Source organism: Bos mutus, chromosome 22, assembly GCF_027580195.1.
Source record: "Bos mutus isolate GX-2022 chromosome 22, NWIPB_WYAK_1.1, whole genome shotgun sequence".
NCBI classification, from domain to species: Eukaryota; Metazoa; Chordata; class Mammalia; order Artiodactyla; family Bovidae; genus Bos; species Bos mutus.
In genome coordinates this window covers 56,484,548-56,511,823 of record NC_091638.1, presented here as the reverse complement: position 1 = coordinate 56,511,823, position 27,276 = coordinate 56,484,548, and the positions used below count along the sequence as shown (strand labels likewise).

General features: G+C 52.9%; 2 protein-coding genes and 1 non-coding gene across 3 annotated transcripts in view; 1 reads left to right on the top strand and 2 right to left on the bottom strand.

Moving 5' to 3' along the window:
• CAND2 (cullin associated and neddylation dissociated 2 (putative)) overlaps positions 1–22,592 on the top strand; it is a 28,402-nt gene extending 5,810 nt beyond the window's left edge. The window contains exons 3-15 of the mRNA XM_070359829.1: positions 2,669–2,823; positions 3,525–3,648; positions 5,216–5,481; positions 6,873–6,978; positions 7,158–7,300; positions 9,471–9,763; positions 10,888–11,029; positions 11,373–12,875; positions 15,134–15,229; positions 17,922–18,091; positions 19,186–19,350; positions 20,647–20,754; positions 21,645–22,592. Of these exons, the coding sequence (XP_070215930.1) occupies positions 2,669–2,823; positions 3,525–3,648; positions 5,216–5,481; positions 6,873–6,978; positions 7,158–7,300; positions 9,471–9,763; positions 10,888–11,029; positions 11,373–12,875; positions 15,134–15,229; positions 17,922–18,091; positions 19,186–19,350; positions 20,647–20,754; positions 21,645–21,872 (3,499 nt within the window). The 3' untranslated portion in view covers positions 21,873–22,592. The remainder of the gene's footprint in view (positions 1–2,668; positions 2,824–3,524; positions 3,649–5,215; positions 5,482–6,872; positions 6,979–7,157; positions 7,301–9,470; positions 9,764–10,887; positions 11,030–11,372; positions 12,876–15,133; positions 15,230–17,921; positions 18,092–19,185; positions 19,351–20,646; positions 20,755–21,644) is intronic.
• Positions 22,593–23,181: 589 nt separating this feature from the next.
• LOC102287927 (large ribosomal subunit protein eL32) lies at positions 23,182–27,020 on the bottom strand. The gene is made up of 4 exons (XM_005902838.3): positions 26,901–27,020; positions 25,970–26,070; positions 25,230–25,411; positions 23,182–23,360 (listed from the first exon to the last, which is right to left on the bottom strand). The coding sequence occupies exons 2-4, from the start codon at positions 26,063–26,065 to the stop codon at positions 23,231–23,233; spliced, it is 408 nt and encodes a 135-aa protein (XP_005902900.1). The 5' UTR covers positions 26,066–26,070; positions 26,901–27,020; the 3' UTR covers positions 23,182–23,230.
• Positions 26,151–26,290, bottom strand: LOC138984792 (small nucleolar RNA SNORA7). The gene has a single exon (XR_011462078.1). It is a non-coding gene; the product is annotated as a small nucleolar RNA SNORA7 (small nucleolar RNA).
• Positions 27,021–27,276: the final 256 nt, after the last annotated feature.

Sequence of the window (27,276 nt, the reverse complement as noted above, 5' to 3'; positions counted from 1 at the left end):
TTCCTTGGTTGAGGGCTGCTCCTGGGGTAGGCAGGGGGTTATGCATTCCTTGATATCTCCAAGTAGAGAAAACCCTCAGACACAGATGCGAATGCTGGCAGCTGGTGGGGGTGAAAGAAACCCACAGAAATGGTGGGGGTGAAAGAACACGGGGGTCTTTGCCATTGGCCTCATGATGTGTGGTCCTGAGACCTTTGCTGGTTACCCCAGAGTTGAAAAAGCAAGATGGGTTATGTTCAGAACACGTGTGTGCGTGTGTGTGCTGGGGTGGGCAGGAGACTGAGGAATGGCAGGGGTCAACAGAGAACTGGGGCACTGTCTCTCAAAACAGTACTCTGTGGGCTGGATCCTGGCATCCTAGGCTGGTAGTGAATTTCAACTTGACCCCAAGAGCAGGGGATTTCAGTAAAGAGTCTCACTGGGGAACAAGACATGCTCAGGCTTGTGGTCTGGTCATCCCTCTGACAGTGGAATTGAGATCATGTGGACTGGTTTCCTACTAGCAAAAGTAGTAACCCCTCTTTATAACATATAATCTGAAATACTCTTTTCTTACCATGAAATGAAATTCATGCATACTAGAACCTGCCTCTACCCATGATTACAAAACACTTTATATAATGCCCTAAAGCGGCACGTAAAGAAAGAAGAGGAATGCAGTTGATAATAAGATCGTGTGTGTTTCAGTGCATAAATGCTCAGGCACGTTGATGGTAGCCGTGTAATAAAGTTATGGGAAGCCTGCACCAGAGTGTAGGCTTCCTGTCAGCGCTGAGGCAGGAAGCAGGTGGAGACAGGTACGGATGCTGGGGACTCAAATACCAGCACAGTGGCATTGCTTTTAGGAGATTTCTGAAATGGTGACCATCTCCTGGTAAAGTTTCCCAGAACAACAAACTACAATCTTCCTTCAAGTTACTTGATAACTGCATGTTTTGGAAATTTTAGAGTATATATTAAAATGCTACAAAAAAGTATTTTTGTGTTTATATGTAAAATGAAATTACATATAATTTCATTTTGGACTCAGATAATTATAGAAAGACTTTTTACCTGTGTGACTGCTCTGTGGGATGTTAGAAACTCCAGCAGGACAAGAAACATGGTTTCGCAATATTGTCTTTCTGTCACACCCGGCCTCCCCTCTCCCCGTTCAATAAAAGCCAGAAGTACCATCTAAATAGCAATGATGAGCATAACTAATAGAAGGCCTGCCAGTAAATTTCCAAAACACCCCTCAGAGCAATATTACCCCTATTGGGAACCAGTGCTATAGGAGGTTGAGTGGGAGGACCCGCGATTTCTTAGATGGAGAAAGAAGTTGAGTTTTGCAAACTGGTGGGCGCTGCAGACATGTGAGCCCCTTGTTTAAACTGTGTGCTCCTCACCCAGGGATTCTGATTCAGAAGTGGGGCCAGGGCAGGCAGATGAGGCTGTGCACCCAAGAATCTGCATTCTAATGTACACCACCATCTGGGAACCACTCTTAGGTCAGAGGTCCTCAGCCTTGACTGCCTATTAGAATCACCTGGGAAATTAAAAAAAAAAAAAAACCACAGAACTCCCCAGTGTCCAGACCACACCTGAAACCATTTAACTCAGACACTCTAGGGCTGGTACCTGGGTAACGCGTTCTTAAAAGGCCCCAGGTGATGGCAGTGCAGACTTAAGGCTGAGAAACAGTGTGTCTCGTGCGGTTTTTATTTTTTTAATTTGAAATTAATTTTATTTATTTTTGGCTGCGCTGGGTCTCTGCTGCTGTGCACGGGCTTTCTCTAACTGCAGAAAGCGGGGGCGACTCTCCAGTTGCCGTGCACGGGCTTCTCATCACGGTGGCTTCTCTTACTGTGGAGCGCGGGCTCTAGGGCGTGCGGGCTCCATAGTTGCAGCTCCCAGGCTCCAGAGCACAGGTTCAGTGGTGGCGGTGCTTGGGTTTAGTTGCTTCAAGGCATGTGGGGTCTTCCCGGATCAGGGATCGAAGCCGTGTTTCCTGCATTTGCTGGCGGGTTCTTTACCACCGAGCCGCCTTGGGAGCCCTTGTGCGATTCTTCAACTTTAATGTGCTTTCCGGTCACCTGGCGGTTTTGTTGAAGCACAGATTCTAGTCCAGGAGCTCTCAGGTGGGACCTGAGCTCTGCATCTCTGCGTCTCCAGATAGAGCTGATGAGGCTGATCTGTGACCACACTTGGAGAAGCAAGCCTCTAAGGCAGAAGTTCTCAAAGTGTGGTCCCTGGACCATCTACCGCAAACTTGCTAGAAATGTAAATTTTCAGGCCCCTACCTAGACCCCTTAAGTCTGAAAATCTGGGGTGGTGTGAAAATCTGGGGTTCATTCTATTTGAAGGAGTCCTTTAGGAGATTGTGATACATGCGGAAGTTTGAGAACCCTGCTCTGGGGCATTCCTTGGTTTCCAACTGAGGTTCCTGGGTTGGATGTTTTAGCCATGTGCTGAGATGCATCCAGGAGGAGATGCAGGTTTGAGAGGCGTCAGGAATGAGGTCAGCATAGCCAGAGGGTGGGTCCCTCTCTTTCTGGCAAAATAGGGAGTCCCTTGTTGATCTGAGTCTTTTCCTCAGCACATGTGGCCCCACAGCCTTGAAGGGACCTAAGAGGTACCCCAACTCGGGCTGAGCCTGGGCTCTTACAGTCCCTCCCTCCCTGCTCAGCCTGGGTCCTCTGGTGGGCAAAGTGAAGGAGTACCAGGTGGAGACCATCGTGGATGCCCTCTGTGCCAACATGCGGTCAGACAAGGAGCAGCTCCGAGACATCGCTGGCATCGGCCTGAAGACCGTCCTGTCGGAGCTCCCCACTGCGGCCACAGGTACCCAGGTCCCAGGGACCAGATGCTTCTGTTATTTGTCCTAGTTTATGATTGAAGAAGCAGAGGCTCAGCGGGGTTTAGGGACTTACCCAAGGTCAGCCTGGTAAATAGCAGAGGATTCAGACTCACGTCTGCTTAACTTCATGGCTGTGTTTCAGAGATGCTCTTAGACTCTGCAGTTAACACAGTCTAACTAATGGCAGCTTGAAGACATGGGGAGTTGCTTTTCTCGCTTAACTCGGAAGGGATCAGCCACTCCATTTTTGCAGCAATTTACCGAGAAGCTCAGTTAGGACAGGGCTAAAGTCTCTCCCCAGGTCTCTTGCCCTTTATAAGAAAAGTGCCTGTTTCCCCAGAAGACACTGACCTGTATCTCACTGGCCAGAACATGGTCATCTGGCTCCTCCAGGCCGCCAGGGGTCTGGGAAAGACTCCTCGTTGGAAGGCAGAGGGCACAGGGGTCAGATGTGAGGTGGGCCAGCCAGCAGGTCTGCCCTCGGTTCCTCAGCTCCCCAGCTGTCTCCTTTAGTTTGGCCGGACCCTGGATCACACCTTGGACGTTGGACGTCCTGGCTTCTCTGGTCAGCACCATTTGGGGGTGGGGTGGGGGATGTGGCCTCAGGGATGCAACCAGAGCAAAGGCCAGCCACAGGTGGAGGCTGGCCCTGGGCCTCACCGCGCCCACCTTGCGCTCTGTGCAGGCTCCAGCCTGGCCTCCAACGTGTGCCGGAAGATCACCGGCCAGCTCACCAGTGCGATCGCCCAGCAGGAGGACGTGGCCGTGCAGCTGGAAGCCCTGGACATCCTTTCTGACATGTTGAGCAGGTGCGGGAGGCCACCCTGAGCAATGAGGATGGCAGGGAGGGGTGGCAAAGGCATAGGGAGGGACTCAGCTTCACAGAGCAGGTACTTACTGTACCACAGGCCCTGTGCTCAGGGGCCTTTAATTGCCCCAGTAGTGTCCCAGGAGAACTTGACTGTCAACGAGTTCTCCTCACTACAGTCAGGACATGAGGAACCTAATAGCTGGGCCAGTGTTTTCAATTGCACTACACTTTTCTAAAGTATTCATTCAGCTTCTCAAGATTTGAACACCTACCAGAAAAATGTCAGGTGCTAGACCAGTGTTGGGAGGATGGAGTTGGCTGGGTCTTGGCCGCCTCTAGGGAAAAGCTCCAGAGAAGGCAATGGCACCCCACTCCAGTACTCTTGCCTGGAAAATCCCATGGACGGAGGAGCCTGGAAGGCTGCAGTCCATGGGGTCGCTGAGGGTTGGACACGACTGAGCGACTTCACTTTCACTTTTCACTTTCATGCGTTGGAGAAGGAAATGGCAACCCACTCCAGTGTTCTTGCCTGGAGAATCCCAGGGACGGGGGAGCCTGGTGGGCTGCCATCTATGGGGTCACACAGAGTCGGACACGACTGAAGCGACTTAGCAGCAGCAGCAGCAGCAGGGAAAAGCTCACAGACATGTAAACATGTGAGTGCAGTAAGAACAGCAGCACGGCTAAGAGCAGGACCAGTAGGAGCTCGGAGGAGGAGACCCTCACCCGACTGAGGAAGGGGGAACCTTCCCAGAGCGAGTCTAGTCAGCTGACTCTTCAAGGGTGGGTAGGACTTGGCCAGGCGTGGGCGGGCATAGGGGGACCCTGGATGGGGAGGCTGCCCTCAGCCCAGAGGACAGAGGCCATCGAAGACATGGGGTCCCTGGAGGTTGTGGGGTATCATGTAGGGTGTCATAGCTTTTCTAGTAGGTGAGCAAATGAATAAATGAAACCCAGGAAAGAGGTCTGTGCTGGACAGAGAGAGATGGGAGGGTGAGGTCAATGTGTATGTGTGGAGTGAGAGGAAAGGTTTCATGTATGGGACGGGAAAGGCACAGGCCTGGCTTGAAGGAGGGATGGGAGCTGCCAGGGTGGGCATGGGCTGCGTTTATGTGTGCAGAAACCATTCTCTGCCGTTCCCTCTTGCCTTGAGCCCGGAGCTCAGCTCATCCCAGGGGCACTGGGGAGCCACTGGAGGAGTTAGGCAGAGGTACCCTGGAGATCGGTCTGGCCTCAGTGAGTGTGAGTGAGTGAGGATGAGCATTGAGGCAAGGCCCAGACTCGGGGAAAGTCGGGAAAGCTCACTGGAGTCCCCCAGCCCCAGTACATCTGGCTTCCTCCCCAGGTGGGCAGAGTGGGCTTGAGCAAAACCCTTCCCCTCTCTGCTTCCTCTCCTGTGATAATAAGTAATCACTTCACACAGTTGCAGGGTACCTTCCTGTTTACCTAGGGCCATTGGGTTGTCATAACGGGGAAGAAGCCAGGAGCCCATAGGGAGAGGGGAGGTGCCTGGCCCAGGCTGCCCGCCGGGTGGGCCCCGCCCGACGCCCCCTCCGGCTCCCCAGGCTGGGCGCTCCGCTGGGCGCCTTCCACGCCAGCCTCCTGCACTGTCTGCTGCCGCAGCTGAGCAGTCCGCGCCTGGCCGTGCGCAAGCGGGCCGTTGGGGCGCTCGGCCACCTGGCGGCCGCCTGCAGCACCGACCTCTTCGTGGAGCTCGCCGACCACCTGCTGGACCAGCTGCCCGGCCCACGCGCGCCAGCCAGCCCCACGGCGATCCGCACCCTCATCCAGTGTCTGGGCAGCATTGGCCGCCAGGCAGGCCACCGCCTGGGTAAGGGGGCGGGGCCCACGGTGAGGGGTAGGGCCCCGTGGCGGGGGGTGGGGCTAAGGACGGAGCGCTAGGAGAGGGGCGGGCCCTGGGCTAAGGGGCAAGGCCTGGGTGTGCTACCTCCTTGGTTAGGGGATGTGGTTGGGTGGGGAGGTGCGGAGGAGAGGGGCGGGGCCGGGGTGGGGCTGGAGCACCTGGAAGAGAAAGGGTGGGCTCAAGAGGCAGCCAGGTGGGCCCTGAGCTTGACCTGCTTCTGAGCCCTACCCAGAAGCTCGCGCGGGTAACTCTAAGTCATGCCCCAGACTTAAGTAAAATATGTTTTGTCGTCCTATTTTGACAACTGTACCTTAATAACAACCTAGGTGATTAACAAGGTTTTAATTTGTTAAAAATTTTTATTGAGGGATGACGTGTGTACAACACAGCACACTAGTTAAAGTGTGCACTTCAGTGTGTTTCGACCTTTCCATATACCAGTGAAACTGCCACCACAATCAGGATGCAGAACGTTTCCATCACCCCCTAGAACTTTCCTTGTGTCTCTTTGCAGCACATCCTTCCCAGGCCCCACCCTAGGGAACCATTGATCTCCTTTCTGTCACCAGAGGTTAGTTTTTTAGAAATGGAATTCAGCGATCAGGTTTGAATTTATTCTCAAACTCCTTGGAGTTAGTCTGGGCTAGAACAAGGCAGTGTAAGTGAGTGGCCACAGTGCCCTCCTGCCCCTCTGGCCCTCTCCCTGCAGGGGCCCTTACAAGCACACATGGAGACCCCAGCCTGCAGTCCAGATCTGTCCACGTTTCCCCAATGGCAGCCACCCTCAGAAGCATGGACCTGGAAAAGAGACCTGCACAGGACCGGACATGGGTTCAGGGTTGACTGGGCAGGAAAGTAGGGAAGGGTGTAGCTGGAGAAGGGCTTAGCTGGAGTTCCTTATGAAGCCCAGGGACCAGGCAGGGGGCCCCTCTGGCCTGGTCTATAAGAGCGGTGCCCGTCTCCTCACTTTCCTCACCCAGGGCTGCAGCCTAGCACAGGGATTAATCAAGAACATGAGTAATAGTTTTGACAACAGCTGCCACTTATTGAGTGCCTGTTCTGTGCCAGGCAGATCTTTATCTGCATTTTATCCATAATCTTGACAAACTCTGGCTGGTGGGCACTGTTCTCCCTACTGTGAAGATGAGTAATCTGAGGTTAAACAAGGGTTGTGTTGTGTCCAAGGTCCCATAGCTTAGATGGGGCTGAGTCAGGGCTACAACCCACATCTGCTGAAGCCTCTGAGGTACAGTTTGCAGTGGCCAAGGTGGCAGGGACAGGCACAGGCTGATTGCCATGGGTTGGGAGAGCCCAGGAGATGGGCTGGCCTCGCCTCAGTGACCCACCTGGTCCTGCAGGGGCCCATCTGGACCGCCTGGTGCCCCTGGTGGAGGAGTTCTGCAACCTGGACGATGACGAACTTCGGGAGTCCTGCCTCCAGGCCTTTGAGGCCTTCCTGAGGAAGTAGGTGCAGCGGGGGTCCTAGAAATGGGGACCCTGGGGTTTCTTTGAGAAGTTGGTGGGGATGGAGTGGGCACAAGATGCTGGTCTCAAAGCACTTAGATCTCGGGGCTCACCCCTGGGCTTCATCCCCCACCCTGTCCTGCCTGGGTCCAGCAGAGCCTCCCCCATCCCACCCACAGGTGCCCCAAGGAAATGGGCCCTCATGTGCCCAACGTGACCAGCCTCTGCCTCCAGTATGTGAAGCACGACCCCAACTATAACTACGACAGTGACGAGGACGAGGAGCAGATGGAGACTGAGGACAGCGAGTTCAGTGAGCAAGGTGGGTAGCCAACTTGTCCTTGGGCTGGTGGGTGGAAACGGGTTCAGCCTCCCCATGAATCCCCCAGCCGAAGACAGGGGACACCTTTGGTGCCCCCCATCCTGATCCCAACTCTTCCTGGGGCTCCAGTCCCACCCTTGGAAATCTAGATCCTCTGTCATCCCCACACTCTCTGACTGCACAGATCACAAGCGAGTCGTGATAGCTGTTGTTTACTGAGCATCTCGTGATGTCCAAAGTGCCCTCTTATTTCATGTTCCTTACGATGAACCTGGAAAACCTGATATTTATTATCATGCCCATATTTCAGACAAGAAAACTGAGACTTAGAGATTTGCCTGAGATCACACAGCTAGGAAGTGGCATAGGTGGGGCTTGAGGCTATGTCTGCCAGACTCCCCCATCTCATGCTGCCATCTCTGTACCTTTTTTTAAAAATTTATTTGGCTGCATCGTCTTGGTTGCCACACGTGGGATCTTTGCTGTGTCATGCGGGGTCTTTCATTGCAGTGTGCAGGCTCCAGAGCATGTGGGCTCCGTTGTGGCGCACAGGCTTAATTGCCCCAAGTCATGTGGGATCTTGACTTCGTTCCCTGACCAAGGATCGAATCTGCATCCCCTGCATTGCTAGGTGGATTCTTAAGCCACAGGACCACCGGGGAAGTCCCTCTGTACCCTTTGAATTACAGTGTCCAAGAGCCATTGCTTTACCCCAGCCACGTGAAGCTCTGATGATGGATTGACTGGCACTGACAGGGAGAGATGCCTCGGTGGGGAATGGACTCAATAGCTTCTTTCCTTCTGTGTCTGTGGTCCTGTCTGTCACTCAGGGGGATGCCCCTGGACCCTGGAGGCACTGATGGAGGCGAGAGACTTAGGCCCCGGTGGGGCACTCGGAGCGAGATGCGGTGGCAGGAGATGAGATTGGACAGGCATGTAGGGGCCTCAAGTCGCAGGCCAAGGAGACTGGACATTTTCTTGTTAGTATCTAGGAGCTCTGGATATTTCTCCATGAGTGACATGGGGTGGAGATAACAAACAAGGGGCCATCAGGGGGACCATCTGCTGAGCTGACAAGGCACATCTGGGGGACCATCCCCCTGGCCCACCATGGCTTGTCCAGATGCAGTGCTCTGAGTCTGAGTTCTCTACAGAGCAGAGTGAGTAGGAACACGCTGGTCTTTGAGCCTGTGGCTGGGGTGTCCCTAGGTAGGACCGTCCTCTTCTGAGCCTCTTATATGTCTCCGCCATGTGTATGGGTGGGCCTTACTCAGCTCTGCTGTTTCTAGCTCTGTATCCTCAGGAGAATCTCTCACCCTCTCTGAGCCTTACTCATATCTACAAAAGAGCCTCAAGACACCTTCATTCCTGAGGGGTGGTGAAGACTTGAGCTCTGGCCTCTGAGGGGAGCTTGGAGAGCAAAGAGCCATGCAAACACAGCTTCTCTCATCCGTAGTCCTGCTTGGAAACCAGAATCAGAATCCTGCCCAGGGTGGGGGAACTTTCGCCTCCCTTCTGAAAGCCAAGTAGATAAAACATCACACAGCCAGTCCTAAAACCAAAGGACAGGTCTTATGCCCCAAATGGATCTCCTAAATCCTCACTTGGGAGTCAGTTTTTCCCAGATGCAGTCACAACAATCAAGGGAGGCAGATGGGGGTACCCTGGTTTACCTCCAGCTAGTTCCCTGCCTGGCACCATCCCCAGCACACAGCAGGTCCTCATTAACCTGGAGCAGGGAATGGCCACCCACTCCAGTATTCTTGCCTGAAAATCCCCATGGACAGAGGAGCCTGGTGGTTCAGAGAGTTGGACACAACTCAGCAACTAAGCAGCAACTTCTTAGTAGTTATAAGTAGTGACCATGGAGGCTTCCCTGGTGGCTCAGGAGGTAAAGAATCTGCCTGCAATACAGGAGACCCAGGTTCAATCCCTGGGTCGAGAAGATTCCCTGGAGAAGGGAATGGCAACCCACTCCAGTACTCCTGCCTGGAGAATCCCATGGACGGAGGAGCCTGGCGGGCTACATGGAAAGGGGAAGCCCCACCCGAGCCCTCCTCGCTGCCCCCTCACTTTTTACCCGCTCTGTCCTGGAAGACCACCTGGGTGGGGCTGGCGGCTCCCCGCCTCTGGGCACAGGGCTCCACGGGTGTCCTGATTCCTGCCCTAGAGAGCGAGGAGGAGTACAGCGATGATGACGACATGAGCTGGAAGGTGCGCCGGGCAGCGGCCAAGTGCTTGGCAGCCCTGATCGACTCTCGGCCCGACCTGCTGCCTGACTTCCACTGCGCCCTGGCGCCCGCGCTCATCCAACGCTTCAAGGAGCGCGAGGAGAACGTCAAGGCCGACGTGTTCGGGGCTTACATTGTGCTGCTGCGGCAGACGCGGCCCCCGAAGGGGTGGCTGGAGGTCATGGAGGAGCCCACCCAGACCAGCAGCAACCTCCAGATGCTGCGAGGACAGGTGTGCCTGCCTATCCCCCCTTGCCCCCCACCTCACAGCCCTTCCCTCTGCCCACTGCCCCCCATCTATTGAGCACCTGCTGTGTGCCTGGTCGTTTGTATGAAGTGCCAGGACTGCATAGTCTCGGGCAGATAGCCAATAGCACAAGTAGGGTTCCAGGCCACAGAAAGGGGGTTCAGTTTTATTCTAAGAGGGTAGAAGCTGCAGGAAGGGGAATATGGTACCCCATTCACATTTGAAAAAGTTCACTCTGGCTGCCATGTGAGAAATGGATTGTAATGGCTGCAGCCATGTAGGTGAGAGGCAGGAGGTTGGACTTGAGAGCTAGTTTTTTTCTTTTTTTTAAAAAAGTATTTATTTATTTAGGTATTTGTTTGGCTCCGTTGGGTCTTACTTGTGGCATGCAGAATCTTTAGTTGTGGCATGCTAGCTCTTGGTTACAGCATGTGGGGTCTGGTTCCCCGACCAGGGATTGAACCCCGGGTCCCCCGCACTGCGGGCACTGAGTCCTAGCCGCTGGAAACCAGGGAAGCCCCGAGACGTAGTTTTTTTGGTTTGCAGATGGATGTGGAAGGTGAGGGGCAGGGAGATGTCATGTGACTTCTCAGCTCTGGCCAAAGCATGCAGTGCAGTCCCCGAGATGGCGGAGCAGGGCATTCGCAGAGTTCTGTTCTGGACATTTATTCTGTTTGAAGTCCTCGTTGGATGCCTGAGTTGCGATGTCAGGTGGGCAGGTAGCACACAAGTCTGGTGTCAGATGTAGATCTGGGAGTCATTGCTTCAGTGGAATCTGAACCTCAGGAGTGGGTGAGCTCATCAGGGAGGGAATCCAGCTGGGGAACGGAGAGGGGCCCCCCGATCCGGTGACCTTGAGCTGGCTACTTCTACTCTCTGCCTGTCTCCCAAGTGTCAGGTGGGCCCAGGACTAGTGCCTCCCTCAGAGGGTGAGTGTGGAATGGGGTGTCTGGCACAGAGTGAGTGATGGGGAGCTCAGGGTGGAATGATCCCCTCCACATGCTGGGGGTTCCTCCTTGCCAGGTGCCTGGGCAGAGCCCCTCAGTAGTGGGTGGGGTGTGTGGGCCTGGGTGGTCACTGGCCGCCTCCTCACCCTGACTTGCCCACAGGTGCCTCTTGTGATGAAGGCCCTGCAGCGGCAGCTGAAAGACCGGAGTGCCAGGGCCCGCCAGGGCTGCTTCAGCCTCCTCACCGAGCTGGCGGGCGTCCTCCCGGGCAGCCTGGCAGAGCACATGCCCGTGCTGGTAGCAGGTAGGGTGCCCTGGAACCTGGGGTGTGCTCCTCCGGGCTTCTCCCCTGAACCCAGCCCCCAGCCCTCACTCCCTGCCGGTACCACCGTTCAGCAACCTACAGCGACTCCCCACTGCCAGCAGTGAGTACAGGGCTGGGGTGTGGCCCTCTGTCCTGTTTTCATGTAAGTTTCTTGGCCTGTATCCTCAGCCCTGGCTCCAGCCGAGCTCTGACCTCTCAGAACCTGCTGCTGCGTAAGGGCCCAGGTGCTTGTGTCCAGCTCAGATGCCTGTGGGCCCACATCCAGGGAGGGCTGAGTTGGGTCAGGGTGTGTGTCCTGGTAACCCGGGCACCCACCCCACAGGCATCGTCTTCTCGCTGGCGGACCGCTCCAGCTCCTCCACCATCCGGATGGACGCCCTGGCCTTCCTGCAGGGGCTGCTGGGCACAGAGCCGGCCGAGGCCTTCCAGCCTCACCTGCCCACTCTCCTGCCACCGGTGATGGCCTGTGTGGCTGACCCTTTCTACAAGATAGCAGCCGAGGCCCTGCTGGTGCTCCAGGAGCTGGTGAGGGCGCTATGGCCACTGGACGGGCCTCGGAAGCTGGACCCCGAGCCCTACGTTGGAGAGATGTCCGCGGCCACCCTGGCCCGGCTTCGGGCCACCGACCTGGACCAGGAGGTGAAGGAGCGGGCCATCTCCTGCATGGGCCATCTTGTGGGCCACCTGGGCGACCGGCTCGGGGGCGACCTGGAGCCGTCGCTCTCGCTCCTCCTGGACCGCCTGCGGAACGAGATCACGCGGCTCTCGGCTGTCAAAGCACTCACGCTGGTGGCCATGTCCCCGCTGAAGATCAGCCTGCAGCCCATCCTGGCCGAGGCGCTGCCCATCCTGGCCTCCTTCCTGCGCAAGAACCAGCGGGCGCTGCGGCTGACCACGCTGGCGGCCCTGGCTGCCCTGGCCCAGAGCCAGGGCCCTGGTCTCCCGCCGTCCGCCGTGAGGGCTGTGCTGGCCGAGCTACCCGCCCTGGTCAGCGAGAGCGACATGCATGTGGCCCAGCTGGCCGTGGACTTCCTCGCTACCGTGACCCGCGCCCAGCCGGCCTCCATGGCCGAGGTCAGCGGCCCCGTGCTGGCCGAGCTGCTGCGGTTGCTGCGCTCGCCCCTGCTGCCGGCCGGGGTGCTGGCAGCCACTGAAGGCTTCCTGCAGGCCCTGGTGGGGACCCGGCCCCCGTGCGTGGACTACGCCAAGCTCATCGGCCTGCTCACGGCGCCTGTGTACGAGCAGGCAGCGGAAGGCGGGCCCAGCCTGCATAAGCAAGTGTTCCACTCGCTGGCCCGCTGCGTGGCGGCCCTCGCAGCAGCCTGTCCCCAGGAGGCGGCAGGCACGGCCAACCGCCTGGTCGGCGAGGCCAGGTCGCCCAGCTCGAGCCCTGGGGTAAAGGTCCTGGCGTTCCTGTCACTGGCCGAGGTGGGCCAGGTGGCCGGGCCAGGCCCACAGCGGGAGCTGAAGGCGGTGCTCCTGGAAGCCCTGGGCTCACCCAGTGAGGACGTGAGGGCGGCCGCCTCCTACGCGCTGGGCCGCGTGGGCGCGGGGAACCTGCCCGACTTCCTGCCCTTCCTGCTGGGGCAGATGGAGGCCGAGCCCCGGAGGCAGTACCTGCTGCTGCACTCGCTGCGGGAGGCCCTGGGGGCCGCCCAGCCCGACAGCCTGAAGCCCTACGCCGAGGACATCTGGGCCCTGCTGTTCCAGCGCTGCGAGGGCGCCGAGGAGGGCACCCGGGGGGTGGTGGCCGAGTGCATCGGGAAGCTCGTCCTCGTAAACCCTCCCTTCCTCCTGCCCCGGTTCCGGAAGCAGCTCGCTGCAGGTAGGGCCCGGGGATGGGCAAAGGCAGCCCAGATTGAAAGTGGGCAACGCGCCCGAGAGGTCCACACTGGGTGAGCTCGTTCAGGTGATGGGGGTCTGAGCATCACGGTGTTGGTAAGATTCAATGCAGAGGAGCCTTTAAAAACAGCGTTTCCTGAGACTTGGGGGCCTTTTCCAGGGGGCCCTCTGGGATGGAGGGGACACAAGTCTTCACGTGTCCTTCCAACAAGTAAACTCAGGATGCCACTGGGCATTGTCAGCGGCCACATGCCCCAGGCAAAGGTTAGTAAAGGCGGTTCTCTGAGGGGCCAGAAATGGCAGGCCACAGAATGCAGCTCGTTTCGGGACCAAATGTAAACGTGGACTCAGAGGGGATGCCAGGCCCCGTGGCTTGGAGAGGGCCAGGGACGGGGTGAGGAGGGCAGGTCTCATGTCGTGGGGTCAGAGCGCGTCAGGATGTTCTGCAGCTCAGGGAGGAAGAAGGGCAGGTGGACAGTGGGCTCTGGGGCAAGTCAAAGCCCCTGGGAATGAGAGGCCTCCGGGCCCAGAGCTGGTCTGCTGGTCTCCCTGTGGTCAGCGGTGGGTTAGTTGCCATAATGCAGGCAGAGTGCTTGGTCTGGTGGGTGGCACCTAATTTGTACTGTTAGTATCTGCTGTCATTGCTGTGTTAGTGGTTCCAGTTGGGCCCTTACTGGGTGGCTGGTGTTGAAGCCGCAGCTCTGGCCCTCACTGCTGTGTGGACAGGATGCCTGTGTTGAGAGTATCACCTGTTACACCCATAGGGATCCTCACAAGAAACCTTGGGAGGCGAGGTTCTCGGCCTGAGAGGCAGTTTTTTTCCTTTTAAAAAAAATTGTATTTATTTTCGGCTGTGCTGGGTCTTTGTTGGTGTGCACGGGCTTTCTCCAGTTGCGGTGAGGTGGGGCTGCCCCTGGTGGGGTGCTTATCATTGTGGGGGCTTCTCTTGTTGCAGAGCACTGGCTCAGGAGTTGTGGCACTTGGGCTTAGTTGCTTCTCAGCACGCAGGATCTTCCTGGACCAGGGATTGAACCCACGTCCCCTGCATTGCACGGTGGATTCTTAACCACTGGGCCACCAGGGAAGTCTGAGCCCTGCCTTTTCATAGCTCAGGTTTGCTTGGGCCTTGCACCCACTGCTGAACCAGCTAACTGGCCACATTTCCTTTTTTACCACCAGCTATGGGACGCTTCGAGCCAGAGCAGCTGCCTGGTACCAGCAAGTTCATGGGACTTCCTCTCTCTGCACGCCCCTCACTGTGGTCTCCATCTCACTTTGTCCTTGGCCTCATTTTTCTTAATTCACTTAATCCTACTCTACATGTATTATCTTCACCAGCCACCCTGAATCTTCTTAGGAGCTAGTCAGGGTGGAAAGAGGAAAGAGGAAAAAAAGCTGCAAGTCTCAAGTCCATAACTCACTCCCTCATACCCAAGCATCAACTTGTAAACTTTGTCCTGAGTCTTGAACTAAAGTCTGTGGGTGGAAACAGCCTTAACCCATTCAGTGCTATGGGCTAGGGGGGTGGAAAGTAGAGAGGGGAGAGAGAGATGGCCAATTAATTTCCTCCACCCTGATGGGAAGTGTATTTCCTTCCCTTGCTGCAGCTTCTTTACCCGGAAAGCAAGCAGAAAAGCAAAATTAAGTGATTTTAGCCTGTCTGAAGCACAACTGCTCTCTCCTTGGAGAATGCAGGTTGCAAGGGGGCCCAGAGACAGCTCAGAAGCAGCTGGTGAATTCTGGACTTGCTGGGTGACCTTAGATCTGATTTTAACCTTTCTGGTCTCTTTTTCCACATCTGTAAAGTGGAGATTAACAATAATTTTTGAAATTATTTTAACTAACATTATTATCAACCAGTGACTAGGATTAAGCCAAAGGATTAATTGAGATAATATGTCTAAAAAATATCTGAAAAATAGAACGCAGCTCCAAGGCCTGAGCAGAGGTCTTTTTTCGGGTTGAGCCCCATCTTGGGTTCTTATTCTCTGTTTGTGTCCTTGGGGTGGGTGCTTGAGAACCAGCAGTTGTACCGTCTCAGCTGCAGCTGGAATTCAGGAGCGATTGTGGGCTGCCAAGGAAAGTGGTAATTGACTTCCTCAAAGATGGATGTGTAGGCTTGCACGGGAAGAGGTTCCGATCCCGTCTCCCACGGAGGCGAGGGGAAGCTTGGCGTCCCCCAGCCCGGGGGTGTCCAGGACCTGCCGTGCCCCTGCCAATGCCACCCCTCCCGTCCTGCAGGTCGGCCACACACCCGCTGCACCGTCATTACAGCAGTTAAGTACCTCATCTCCGATCAGCCCCACCCCATCGATCCCCTCCTGAAGACCTTCATTGGTGAGCACCCCCTCCCCTCTGCCCACTTCGGTCCTCTCCACCCTGTTCTTGGTCTTGATTTTTCTTCCTTTTTAAAAAAATTTTTATTGGAGTGTAACATTACAATGTTGTGTTACTTTAGGGTGTACAGGAAAGTGAATCAGTTATACATATACATAAATCCACTCTTTTTTCTTAGATTTTTTTCCATATAGGTCATTACAGAGTATTGAGTAAAGTTCCCTGTGCTATACAGCAGGTTCTTAATAGTTATCTATTTTATATATGTTGCTAAGTCACTTCAGTCGTGTCCGATTCTGTGCGACCCCATAGACGGCAGCCCACCAGACTCCCCTGTCCCTGGGATCCTCCAGGCAAGAATACTGGAGTGGGGTGCCATTGCCTTCTCCGATTTTATATATAGTCGTGTGTATATGTCAATCTCAATCTCCCAGTTTATCCCTCTCCCCCTTCCTTCTTGGTAACCACGTTTGTTTTCAACATCTGTAAGCCTGTTTCTGTTTTGTAAATAAGTTTATCTGTATCACTTTTAAAAACTAGATTCCACGTGAGCAATATTGTATTTGTCCTTATCTGACTTACGTCACTCAGTATGACAATATCTTGGTCCGTCCATGTTGCTGCCAGTGGCATTATTTCATCCTTTTTTTGTGGCTAAGTAATAGCCCATTATGGGCTTCCCAGGGGGCACTAGTGGTAAAGAACCCACCTGCCAGTGCGAGTTAGATGTAAGTGACACAGGTTTGATTCCTGGGTGGGGAAGATCCCCTGGAGGAGGGCATGACAACCCACCCCAGTATTCTTGCCTGGAGAATCCATGGACAGAGGAGCCTGGCGGTCTGCACTCCATGAGGTCGCACACGCATTCGATAGTCCAATATGTATGTGTACCACATCTTCTTTATCTACTCCTCTGTTGATGGACATGTTGGTTGATTCCATGTCTTGACTGTTGGAGATAGTGCTGGAGTGAACATGGGGATGAATGTATCTTTTCGAATTAAGAGTCTTCCGCAGTTACATGTCCAGGAGTGGGATTGCTGGATCACATGGTAGTAATAGTTCTGTTTTTAGTTTTTAAAGGAACCTCTATCCTGTGCTTCATAGTGGCTATACAATTCATATTCCCCCCAGCAGTGTAGGAGGGTCACTTTATTGCCACATCCTTTCTGGCATTTATTGTTTGTACATTTTTTGATGATGGCCATTCTGACCAGTGTTAGGTGATAGCTCATTGTCGTTTTGATTTGCATTTCTCTAATCATTAGTGACGTGGAGCATGTTTTGGCCATCTGTATGCCTTCCTTGAGGAATGTCTTTAGATCTTCTGCCTACTGAAATATCTTCTTCCCCATCAAATTTTTGCACACTACATTTTGCATGTATTGTGCTTTCTTGCCTGAATAAATGATTATTGACAGTTATGACAATAACAACTTTCTAATTTCAGCATTCCTTCCGTATTTATTAGTTTGCATTTTATTCTCAGGAATAACTTTTTGTTTTCCCCCATTTTTTTATTCACTGATTTGTTCATATCATTATAGACTCAGGGATTTTTATTTCCTTCAGTGGATTATAATCTATTACTGTCTTTTATTTAGATTCTCAAGACTGTCTCACATTTAGCCAGTGGGAGACCTTCATGCTGGTTCCTATGTTCTGTTGACATGTTTCTATCATTCTTTTCACATATCCTTATCTTTTGCACAATAAGATGCTCCATACCCATCTTGAAGCTTTCCTGTCTCGTCCCTGGAATCAACCATTTCTCCAAGAAGCCCTGATTCCTTTTAGTGGAGGATGGTATTTATTATGTGTATTACACAGTAACCCCTGTGTACACGGGTTACCTCCTATTCTCGTCCAGCACCACAGGGTTCATGCTTGCTTTCTCCTTTTCCATGTACCCTTCTGTTATGGGAGAATGCCAGCTTCTCTTTTCCACAAGATATTTATTCACTTAATCCTGGAATACACAGAAGGTAGTCACAAGAATTGCTAACCCTTATCTGTGAAAAATCAGTATTCATTTATAATTCTTTCATCTTTAGCCTGAGGGGCATCTTGTCACAATACTTTGGAGTTACTTAGATGAGTTGTTCTCCTTCATAACCTAGGTACTTATATCATTTGAAATAGTTTTTTTTTAGGGACCCCTCTCATTCTTGATTTATTTATTGAATACATAAAACATGAACATAGTCTTTAAAAAGTCTAACCTACACAAAAAAGGTGTATGCTCAAAGAAATGCTGTGTGACTTTGTGTAAGTCTCTTTACCTCTCTGATCTTCAGGTGTCTTCATCTGAAATAACATCAAGGTAACATTTAGAGTCCTCACTCGCTGTTCTGCCATGTGCTTTTTAGACATTACCACATTTTTAAATCCTGAAACCAGTCCTGCAGTGTAGGTGCAGCTGTTACCCCCATTTTACAGATGAGGACATTGAGGTGGCTCAAGGTCCCACAGTAACCTCATGGTCAAGCATAGATTTAAACCCAGGCCACACTCAAGTCCACTTTCTTCTCTGGACTTTGTTGTGTAAAGCAGATGCTCAGAACACATCCATACCCGTCCAGCCAGGTCTGAGTGGCCCCTGTTAACCAGAGAAGCAAGGTGGGGTGGGGACAGCTGGGTGTTTGGCTGTGGCTGTGGCGCCCCTCACCCCCGCTTCCGGTCTCGCTGCCAGGAGAGTTCATGGAGAGCCTGCAGGACCCGGACTTGAACGTGCGCCGGGCCACCCTGGCTTTCTTCAACTCCGCCGTGCACAACAAGCCCTCGCTGGTCCGCGACCTGCTGGACGACATCCTGCCCTTCCTCTACCAGGAGACAAAGATCCGCCGTGACCTCATCCGAGAGGTGAAGCCGGGGGAGAACACAGCCAGGAGCCCTCAGGCCGGACTGCTGGGGCTGGGGAGAGGGTTAGGGTCAGGTTCATCAGAGCAAGCGCTGGCCCACAGGGTCCACTCTGCTCCTCTATTTCCTGGCTGTGGATCCTGGCCGGGGCAGCCCCAATCCTCTCTTAGCCTCAGTTTCTCCAAACAGGCCAAAGGAAAGACATAATGGGGTCCACATTATAGAGTTGTTGAGACGATTTAATGAGCTAAATCTTGCAAGTGCTCAGAACTGCTCCTGGCACACAGTCAGCGCTTAAATGTGGGCAACTCTTGTGATCACTTGACATTCAGCAGGTGTTCAAGGGATACCAGACCTGCGCCTGGGTGCCAGGACTCAGCTGGCCCAGACACAAGCCACCAGTTTGCTAATGGCCTCCTGATTATTGAAATTACTTAAAGCCCACATGGTAAAGTTAGGATTTAAGAGGCAGAGAGTTAAAGTGATTTAATAGACAAGTCCTTGCGTGATATAAAGAGGTCTGAACCACCTAGCATCTCGGAGAAAGATCCGATTCTATTTAGAGATTAGGAAAGTTCCCCCAAAGGAGAAGGCATTTGAAGTGGGCTTTGAGGGGTGAGTAAGAATTTACCACTAAAAGCAAACCCTTGTGGTTTTAACAACGTCAAAGAGACCTGGATTTTTAATTCTGACTGAACCACTTACTAACTTGAGCTCGTCTCCTTGGGCAAGTTAACATTTCTGAGCCTTAGTTTCCTCATATATTAAACGGAGTTTATAGTAACACAGTCTTCCTGGGACTGTTGAGATGATTTGGTCAAGTGTCATCTTTCCAGCAGTCAGCACAGTGCCTGGCAGAGCATACCTGTTCAGTGGATTATAATAATTATTAGAATTACTGTTACTATTATCATTATCAAAAGGCTTTGCAGGCTGAGCACAGGCATGGAGACTGGGGAGTCTAAGGCATGATTTGGAGACAGGACACAGTACTGAATGAGAGAGGGAGGGGTGCACAGCGGGAGCCTGGGGAGGTGTCTTCCGTGCCCCGGGGTCACAGTCCCCAGCCCGTTTTCCTCCCACCCTCCTTCCTGCAGGTGGAGATGGGGCCCTTTAAGCACACGGTGGACGATGGGCTAGATGTGCGGAAGGCAGCCTTCGAGTGCATGTACTCACTGCTGGAGAGCTGCTTGGGCCAGCTGGACGTCTGCGAGTTCCTGAACCACGTGGAGGACGGCCTGAAGGACCACTACGATATCCGGGTAGGAGGAGCCCCCGCTGGACACTGCCCGTCTGCCCCCACACCCGCCCGTCACCCCCACAAAAGCAGTCGCTTTGTTCTGTTATCTTTCTGGCTGCACAGTATGGCATGTGGGATCTTAGTGCCCCAATCAGGGATCAGACCCATGCCCACCCCTTGCACTGGAAGGCCAAGTCGTAACCACTGGGCCACCAGGGAAGTCCCCCGCTTTGTTCTTTTCCAGGAAGAAAAAGAACCCAGTTCGCACGCCTTTGGTGGGAGTGGGCAAGGCCTTGGGAGGTTGGTTTGGCCAGAACTACAAAAATAATAGAACTTAGAGACGTTTCATGTTTTTATTTCTTGATTTATTTGTGGCTGTCCTGGGTCTTCGTTGCTGCACGAGCTTTTCTCTAGTTGCAGCGTGTGGAGGCTACTTTCTGGTTGCGGCGTGTGGCTTCCGTATTGTGGAGCACAGAGTGTAGGGTGCTCCCAGCTCCGGGGCTCCAGAATGCAGGCTCGGTGGTGTGGCTCCCGGGCTTACTTGCTGTGCGGCATGGGGAGTCTTCCCACACCAGGGAATGAGCCCGTGTCTCCTGTACATGCAGGTGGATTCTTTGCCACTGAACCACCAGGGAAGCCCTAGGCACATTTCAAAGTGTGGAATTCACTCTGTGAACTGACTCCATGGACTTGACTCCTAAACATACGTTCCAAGAGTTTTAGACGAGAGGTGGTTCTCCACAGCACACTGGCAGCCACCAAATGCCTGCTCATGGGGAACTGGCTCAGTGCACTGGGCACCTCCCGTCACGGGTCCTGACACTGCTGCAGTGAGGTCTGTGGGCCGCCGTGGAAGGTGGCCCAGGCCCACTGTCAGATGGAGAGTGAGTTGTAGAAGTTTGGGCCGTTGTATTACCTGTCAGGGAGACAGGTTTCACCTTCTGTCCTCTTGGAGCTTTTTAATATATATACAATGAGCATGAATCCCTTTTATAATGAAAAACCAATGTAAAATAATCAAGTCGTTAATTGTGTTTGTTTAGACAATATAAAAGTGAATAAATGGAGTGGTAATCACCTGAAAGTTCCACACACTTAAGAGCCAGTGTTGTCAATCTCAGTGTTTGCTGGGCAAACACACAAAAACGTTCCTTAGCCAGCCAGTATTTGGTGAGTGCCAGCAGAGATCAGTGTGACGGGCAGGCCGGCTGCTACTTAGAGTTCTGGGGGTCAGGTCCAGACCTCTGCTCTCCCCAAGAGCCTGCTCCTTTCGGTCCTGGGCTATTTCACCAAGAACTGTCTTCCTTCCCGTGGTCAGATGCTGACCTTCATCATGCTCGCCCGACTGGCTACCCTGTGTCCTGTGCCCGTCCTGCAGAGGGTGGACCGGCTCATCGAGCCCCTCAGGGCCACCTGCACTGCCAAGGTAAGCCCCCTGCCCAGCCCTGTGTGTACCTGCCAGGTCCCCTGCAGATGGCTCATGGTTACCATTTACTAGGAATCTCCAGAGATACAGGTGGTCTGTGAAACACTATTCAGTCATTATCATTGTCTTATTCTTACCATTCTATACACAGAAGAAAGGCTCAGAGAGGTTACTAAGGCTACGCAGTAACTTGCAGAGCTGGCATTCAAACCTAGCTCTTTATGACACATTTCCTGAGTGTCCGGCCTTGTGCAGGGTACCACCAGGCATGCGATACTGAACATCCTAATGGGGAAACTGAGTCAGACACTTAGGATTGCTAGCTAGTGGGCAGTTACCCTGGAGTGCCTCAGGGTCCGGGGAGGACCTGGGGCAGAAGGCGCACGGAAAGCTGTGCATTGAGAAGAGCCTGTCACACCCAGGGGGACCCAATAAATGCCTGCCAAATGCAAGAACTAATTTGGGTTTTGGAAGGGTTCAAATTAACCAAGAAAAGGGCAGAGCCATTTGAATCCAGCACTGCCCGCCAAGCTCGTAACCTCTACCGGGAAGAGCCTGAGTGTTGTCTGGGTTGAGTCACAGAGTGTCCTGAGCGCAGGCCAGGAACCTGGACTTGATTCCATAAACAGTAGGGAAATTCCTGAGATTCTCTGAATAGGCGGGCAAGGTGGGAATAAGGCAACAGAGGGCAAGCGAGCCAGCTTTGGGCTGCTAAGCAGGACGGGTTGCACTTGAGTGGGGGGAAGGGGTCAGCTAGCAGGCTGTCAGAACAAGCCATTCATCGAGTCCAGCGGTGCCAAGAGCCTCCTTTAAGCACCGTGAATGAAGCTAGGAGATGGGGCATGAGCTAGGCAACATGATAGGTGACCAGCTCATCGTTTCCACTTTAGGTCAAAGCTGGTTCCGTGAAACAGGAGTTTGAGAAGCAAGATGAACTGAAGCGCTCGGCCATGAGGGCAGTGGCCGCCCTGCTGACCATCCCGGAAGTGGGCAAGAGCCCCATCATGGCTGACTTCTCGTCCCAAATTCGATCCAACCCCGAGCTGGCTGCCCTCTTTGAAAGCATCCAGAAGGATTCCGTTTCGGCTCCCAGCACAGACTCCATGGAACTCAGCTAGCACCCACCCCCTGGGGACCCCGACACGCAAGGAGGCCCACCAGAGTCAAAGCCAGAGCCTCACCCTCCTACCACCGCAGGCCTCTACTCCTGCCCTTTCTCCATCTCCTGCTCGGGGCTTCCAGCACCTTCTCCAGGGACCCCAACTCACAGGCTCTGTCAGAGCTGCCAACAGTTGGGCCCTTTAACTCAGGACAGTCATTCAGAGGGGGCGTGGTAGTCCTTCCAGGCCTCCCACGAAGATGGATGTGACTTCACACAGGTTAGCCTGGCTCCCTCCAGCCGGGGGTCCCTGCTCAGTGTTCAGTCTTTAGAAATACCCTCGTGCTCACAGGAGGCAGGGGGCCGGCCTTCCTCCCCGCCGCTGTCCCAGACGTCGTCACTCCCCTGCTCCCCTTTCTCTATTTCACCTGTTCTGATCTGCCAAAAGTAGTGCTTTGGCTGGGCATCTGAAAAACTCGAGATACCTCTATGAGCTCTTCACACTTTAGCATCCAAAATGCTTTACAGTTTTGCAAGGCCAGGTGGGTTGGGTAGGAAATAAGATGTAATTTTTTTTCTAACCCCCAGACTCTTATGTAGCAAATCAGCAAACGTGTCACTGGGTGGTTTGTGAACCGTCCTCTTTACTTTTTAGTATCAAGGACACAGAAACAGTAAACGTCAGGCCAAAGAATTTTCTGCCATCCCAGGTCAATAAAGGACAGATCCTGAATCACCATTATTTTCTCTGCACAATTCCTCTCCTCAGTAGTTAAGACTGTCAGAATGCTTCCCAAGTCTTTCAGAGAAATGAAATGACCAATAATTTACTCAACAAATGTTTTGTCAGATTAGGTTTTGAACAGGACCCATCAATCTGAGACATCTATCTACTACTACTATGGGGTTTAAACCCAGTCCTGTGCCAGAGTGCCACGTGCCCTGTCCCACGTGACCTATGCTGCTTAAACCGTGTGTTGGAAAAAAGGTTCATAAAAATTCACGAAACAGCTGAACCCTAGCTATTGTTACCTGAGATCTACGGCTGCAGTTGAAAGGGAAACCTGATTGTCCTCAGTCTTCCTAAGAACCACACAGGGTAACTTCTGTTCTAACTTTACAAAGTGAGGCTGAAAATGACTACCTGCTCCAAGTGCAAGGTCCTTCCATCTGGGTCTCAGAACCGACCCTGCTCTGAGCAGATCACAGGTCCTTTACAAACACCCCTTCCTAACAGAAGGTTCCAGAGAGCATGAACAGGCAGAAGACCAATCTGTGGCAAGCTGTCATACCGAAGACTTAAGAACCAAGGGGGAGATGCCAGATGGTTGGGTTTTATGCTTTTATTACCACAAACAAAATGTGCACACGAGCTGTCTATTCATTTTCCTCGCTGCGCAGTCTGGCATTGGGATTGGTGATTCTGATGGCCAGCTGGGCTGCTCTTTCCACAATGGCCTTGCGGTTCTTGGAGGAGACGTTGTGAGCAATCTCAGCACAGTAAGATCTGGGAGAGACAATCAGTACACGGTAAGGAGGCCTGCCTGGAAGGCACACAGTGTTCCAGTGGGAGGGCGAGAGCTTTGGCTCCTTTGCTTTTAGAGCCACAGCACTAAAGGCAGGGGCTGCAGACTCACCTAATGCCATGGTAGTAGCAGCAAGCTCCTAAGTGTTCCCTGGTAGTGACTCCTCTCACTGAATCCTGCCAGCAGCCTTGTAACCCAGGCATCACCTCCATTTTACAGACAGGGAAACCAAGGCCCACCCAGGCCAGGATGGCTCAGCCCTCTGGGCCAACCTGCACAGCTCAAGGCAGTCTCAGGGAGCTTGGCCTTGCCAGTGAAAAGTTCAGGTAAACCTTCTGCAAAGCAACTAACAACCAAAATGCAACAGTCTGATTAAGCCAAGGGCTGCCCGCCCAGACCATAAGCATCATTTGCTACAGACAAAATTCAAGCTGAAAAGTAACAATGTCTAGACTCAGTGAATGACAACACTGAACAATTCCTGAGAACTTGGCAGGTACTGGTCTATTCATTCCTTTGCAGCCACATCCCACCCCAGGTTGGCAACAAATTGGTCTCATGAGCACATTTCATCATGAGCACATTTCAGCAAGGAAATGCATTTAACAGTGGATTAAGACAAGACACTCTACACCCCTGGAGGAATTTCAGCAGACTCTAAAGGCAGCAGGCAGAGTTAAGAACTCTGCAGGAAAATAGCGTCACAGTAAGAGACAAACCAATCCTGACAGAGAACTGCTTTGTTTTAAAGTCTACTCATGCAATTATCTTAAAGGAGACTTAAGTTGTATCACACTTTCCATCTTTAAAAAAAAACAAACAAAACACTCAGGTCCTCATCCATGTGTATTTAATAAGCACGATCACAGTGATGTGTTCAGTTACTGCAATGATCAACTTAAGTTTCAGTTATTTAAAGATAAATGCCCAGAAATGGAATTTGTGAATTAGATGCAGAGTATTTCTGTGGCTATTGATAACAGACTGCCAAGGTACTATTTAAAACACACCTATCTTTATGGCAACTGGCAACATATGCACCACAATCTTTGCTACACAAAAGGGATTAAACCGAACCATTCTGTCACAGTTCTCTACCAACCTGCTAACTCCGTGCGCTCTGGGCATCCAACATTAATTCCTAAGCCCATCCTTTCCAAAATACTTCCAACATTTTAATGCCTAACTTCCTGACCTAGAGAATCTCAACGGTAAGTGAGAATACTGGTTGGTTGTTACTTGTGCCTGCAATTACTACAGGTAGGGGAAGAAAACACACTCTCTTCCGCTTAACCAAAACATACCGTTTCCCCCAATCCAGATCAAAACTGTCTAAATCACCCCCCATGAAAAAGCTTTTCTCATCCCACTGCCCTAAGAAAACCATAGGTCATTTATACACAGTGCTCCCCAAGTGTCTACATTCCTCAGAACACGTGCTGTCCTCTGCCTGCGGGCTCTCCCCAAACGAGGCAGCAACTCCTCTACTCCTGTAGCCCTCTGAAGATTCCTGTGGCCACAGCACTAAGGATCCCTTGGGTCTGGGGTCTCTATTTCATCCCTGCCCCTTCCCCCACATAAGTAATGTTCTGAAAACCACTGCCAGAGGATGCTGCAGTGCCAAGCAAAGCCATTACCTCTTTTCAGGTCCCAGGCCTCTACAATTTCAGGGCACCCCCCCACTGCCCCCCAGCAAAGGAAACATTCTGGAGTCCCCAACAAGCATCCTCCAAGCTCCTGAGGACACAAGACTCCTCCAAATGCATTCTAGAAGGTCTAGAGTTGCCTGCCCAAACCGATCTCACAGGCTGGCTTCTGACACCTGAACCCAGAGGTGAGAGCCAACTCACTTGTTGCACATCAGCAGCACCTCAAGCTCCTTGACGTTGTGGACCAGGAACTTCCGGAAGCCGCTGGGCAGCATGTGCTTGGTTTTCTTGTTGCTCCCATAACCGATGTTGGGCATCAAGATCTGGCCCTTGAATCTTCTGCGCACCCTGTTGTCAATGCCTCTGGGCTTCCGCCAGTTCCGCTGAAAGAAAACACATTGTTAGTGTCTGTGAAGACACCAACTCTGCCTTCAGGAGAAAAAAGGGGGCCAGATGAAAAGAAAATATGCCATCTAGTTGTCTTTGGGTAACAGGATTTCATAGGAGCTCCTACATTTGACCAGCATAAATACACACCTACATTCACACCCCTTCCAAGCAAAGAAAAAGCAGGCTACATATCCATGAACCGTGAGGGGCCTGTGTATTAAGATGAGGAGCCCGGCTTTCAACATCACACTCAGCACCTAAGTTTTCCCACCTATGCAGTAAATATAATCTCTCCCTCATATTGTCATCAAGCCACCTGAGATGTAACTAATATAAGCTTCTAGATACCTCAAAACAGGCCCATGCCCCGTGTCATTTAAATTCCAATTTACACATCAAGGGACTGAGTGGCGGTGAGGCAGGGACACCTGGGGTTCTAGAGAGCCCTGCCACCAGCCAGACCAGTCATCTAGCAAAACTCAGAAACCCAACAGCCTGTTTAGGAACCATCTATCTTCACCCAACACACACTTCCATCCTGGGCCACATACCTTGATTTTGACATATCGGTCTGATTGATGCCTAATGAACTTCTTGGTCCTCTTTTTGACGATCTTAGGCTTCACGAGGGGTCTGAGGGCGGCCATGATGCCTTCAAGAAAGAGGCAAGAGACCACGTCAAAGATGACTTCTTGGAAGGAGGCTTTCTCGCCCTGACCCGGGGGCTTGAACTCTTGTTGCAGAGTGTCTTCCAATCACCAGATACTGAGCAAACTGGGAATGGAATGGGTACCTCTGCCAGGCTTGCTTTCCCTCCCGACTCCGAAGCTGGCAGAATACAAGCCATTCTCCAGATGCGATCCTGGGAGGTTAGGGGGTCAGCCTGCTCAGTCAGAGCCAAGAGAGAATGCCGCCAAAAGGGGCATCCTCAAAGGTCAAGACGCAGTTTCACATTCCCAGAGATCCTGACCCGCTACCAGAATTTCGGTTAACTACACTATTCGGCTCGCAGCTCGGCTTTTTTTGGCGGTCCCGCCACAGCAGCAACTCCAGGGCCAGAAACAGGAGGAGGAGCGCCGAACAGTGGAAACAGACAAATACACGTGAGTAGACAGGGCTGAGCGAGGTGATCCGAGGACTCGAGCCAGGGCAATCAGGCCGCAACCCTCCCAGTCGCTCCACAGCCCCCTAGGACCCCCGCATAGTCTGGCCCCAACCAGCGCCCTGCGCCCCCAGGGCTCAAACAAGCTGTCCGCAGCTCTGACTGACCCCAGGCGGCCTCCGTTGGAGCACAAGCGGCCCTGGGAAGCGAACCTCCATCACCCGCCGGGCCGCTTCGCTCGGGACTTGTACGCACTCCAGCCAACCAAGAAGGGCAATGCCCACCCAAACGACTGCTGGGAAGGACGAGCTTTCCCGACAGGCGGCGAAGGGGCCAGAGGCAGGCCGCAGAGACGCGGATGGCCAACGATTAACACTCACCGAGTCAGAGATGGCTGCCACCTCCGTAGGCAGCGCCGGGGAAGAGAGAGGACGCTGCCGCGCGGGGGCCGATGGGACGTCATTTCGCATCCTGACGGAGAAAAGGCAAGCACTTCCGGCGTTTAGCCCTTCAAAGATACTAAAGACACGTCAGAGAAATAATACTGAAAAAAAGCCGAGGCTGCCTGTGTTTTCCTAGTTATTAATATCTAGGAGTAGCACTAAAAATTTTCATGCCTTCAGTTGGGACCGCATAAAAATTTGAAATTCTTTTTGGAACTTCCAAGACCTGGTGAGGCGGCATTCACTTCCGCCAGGAATTGAAGCCGTCCCTCCGGAGGATAATCCAATTTTCAGATTTTCGCCAGCGTTTCTT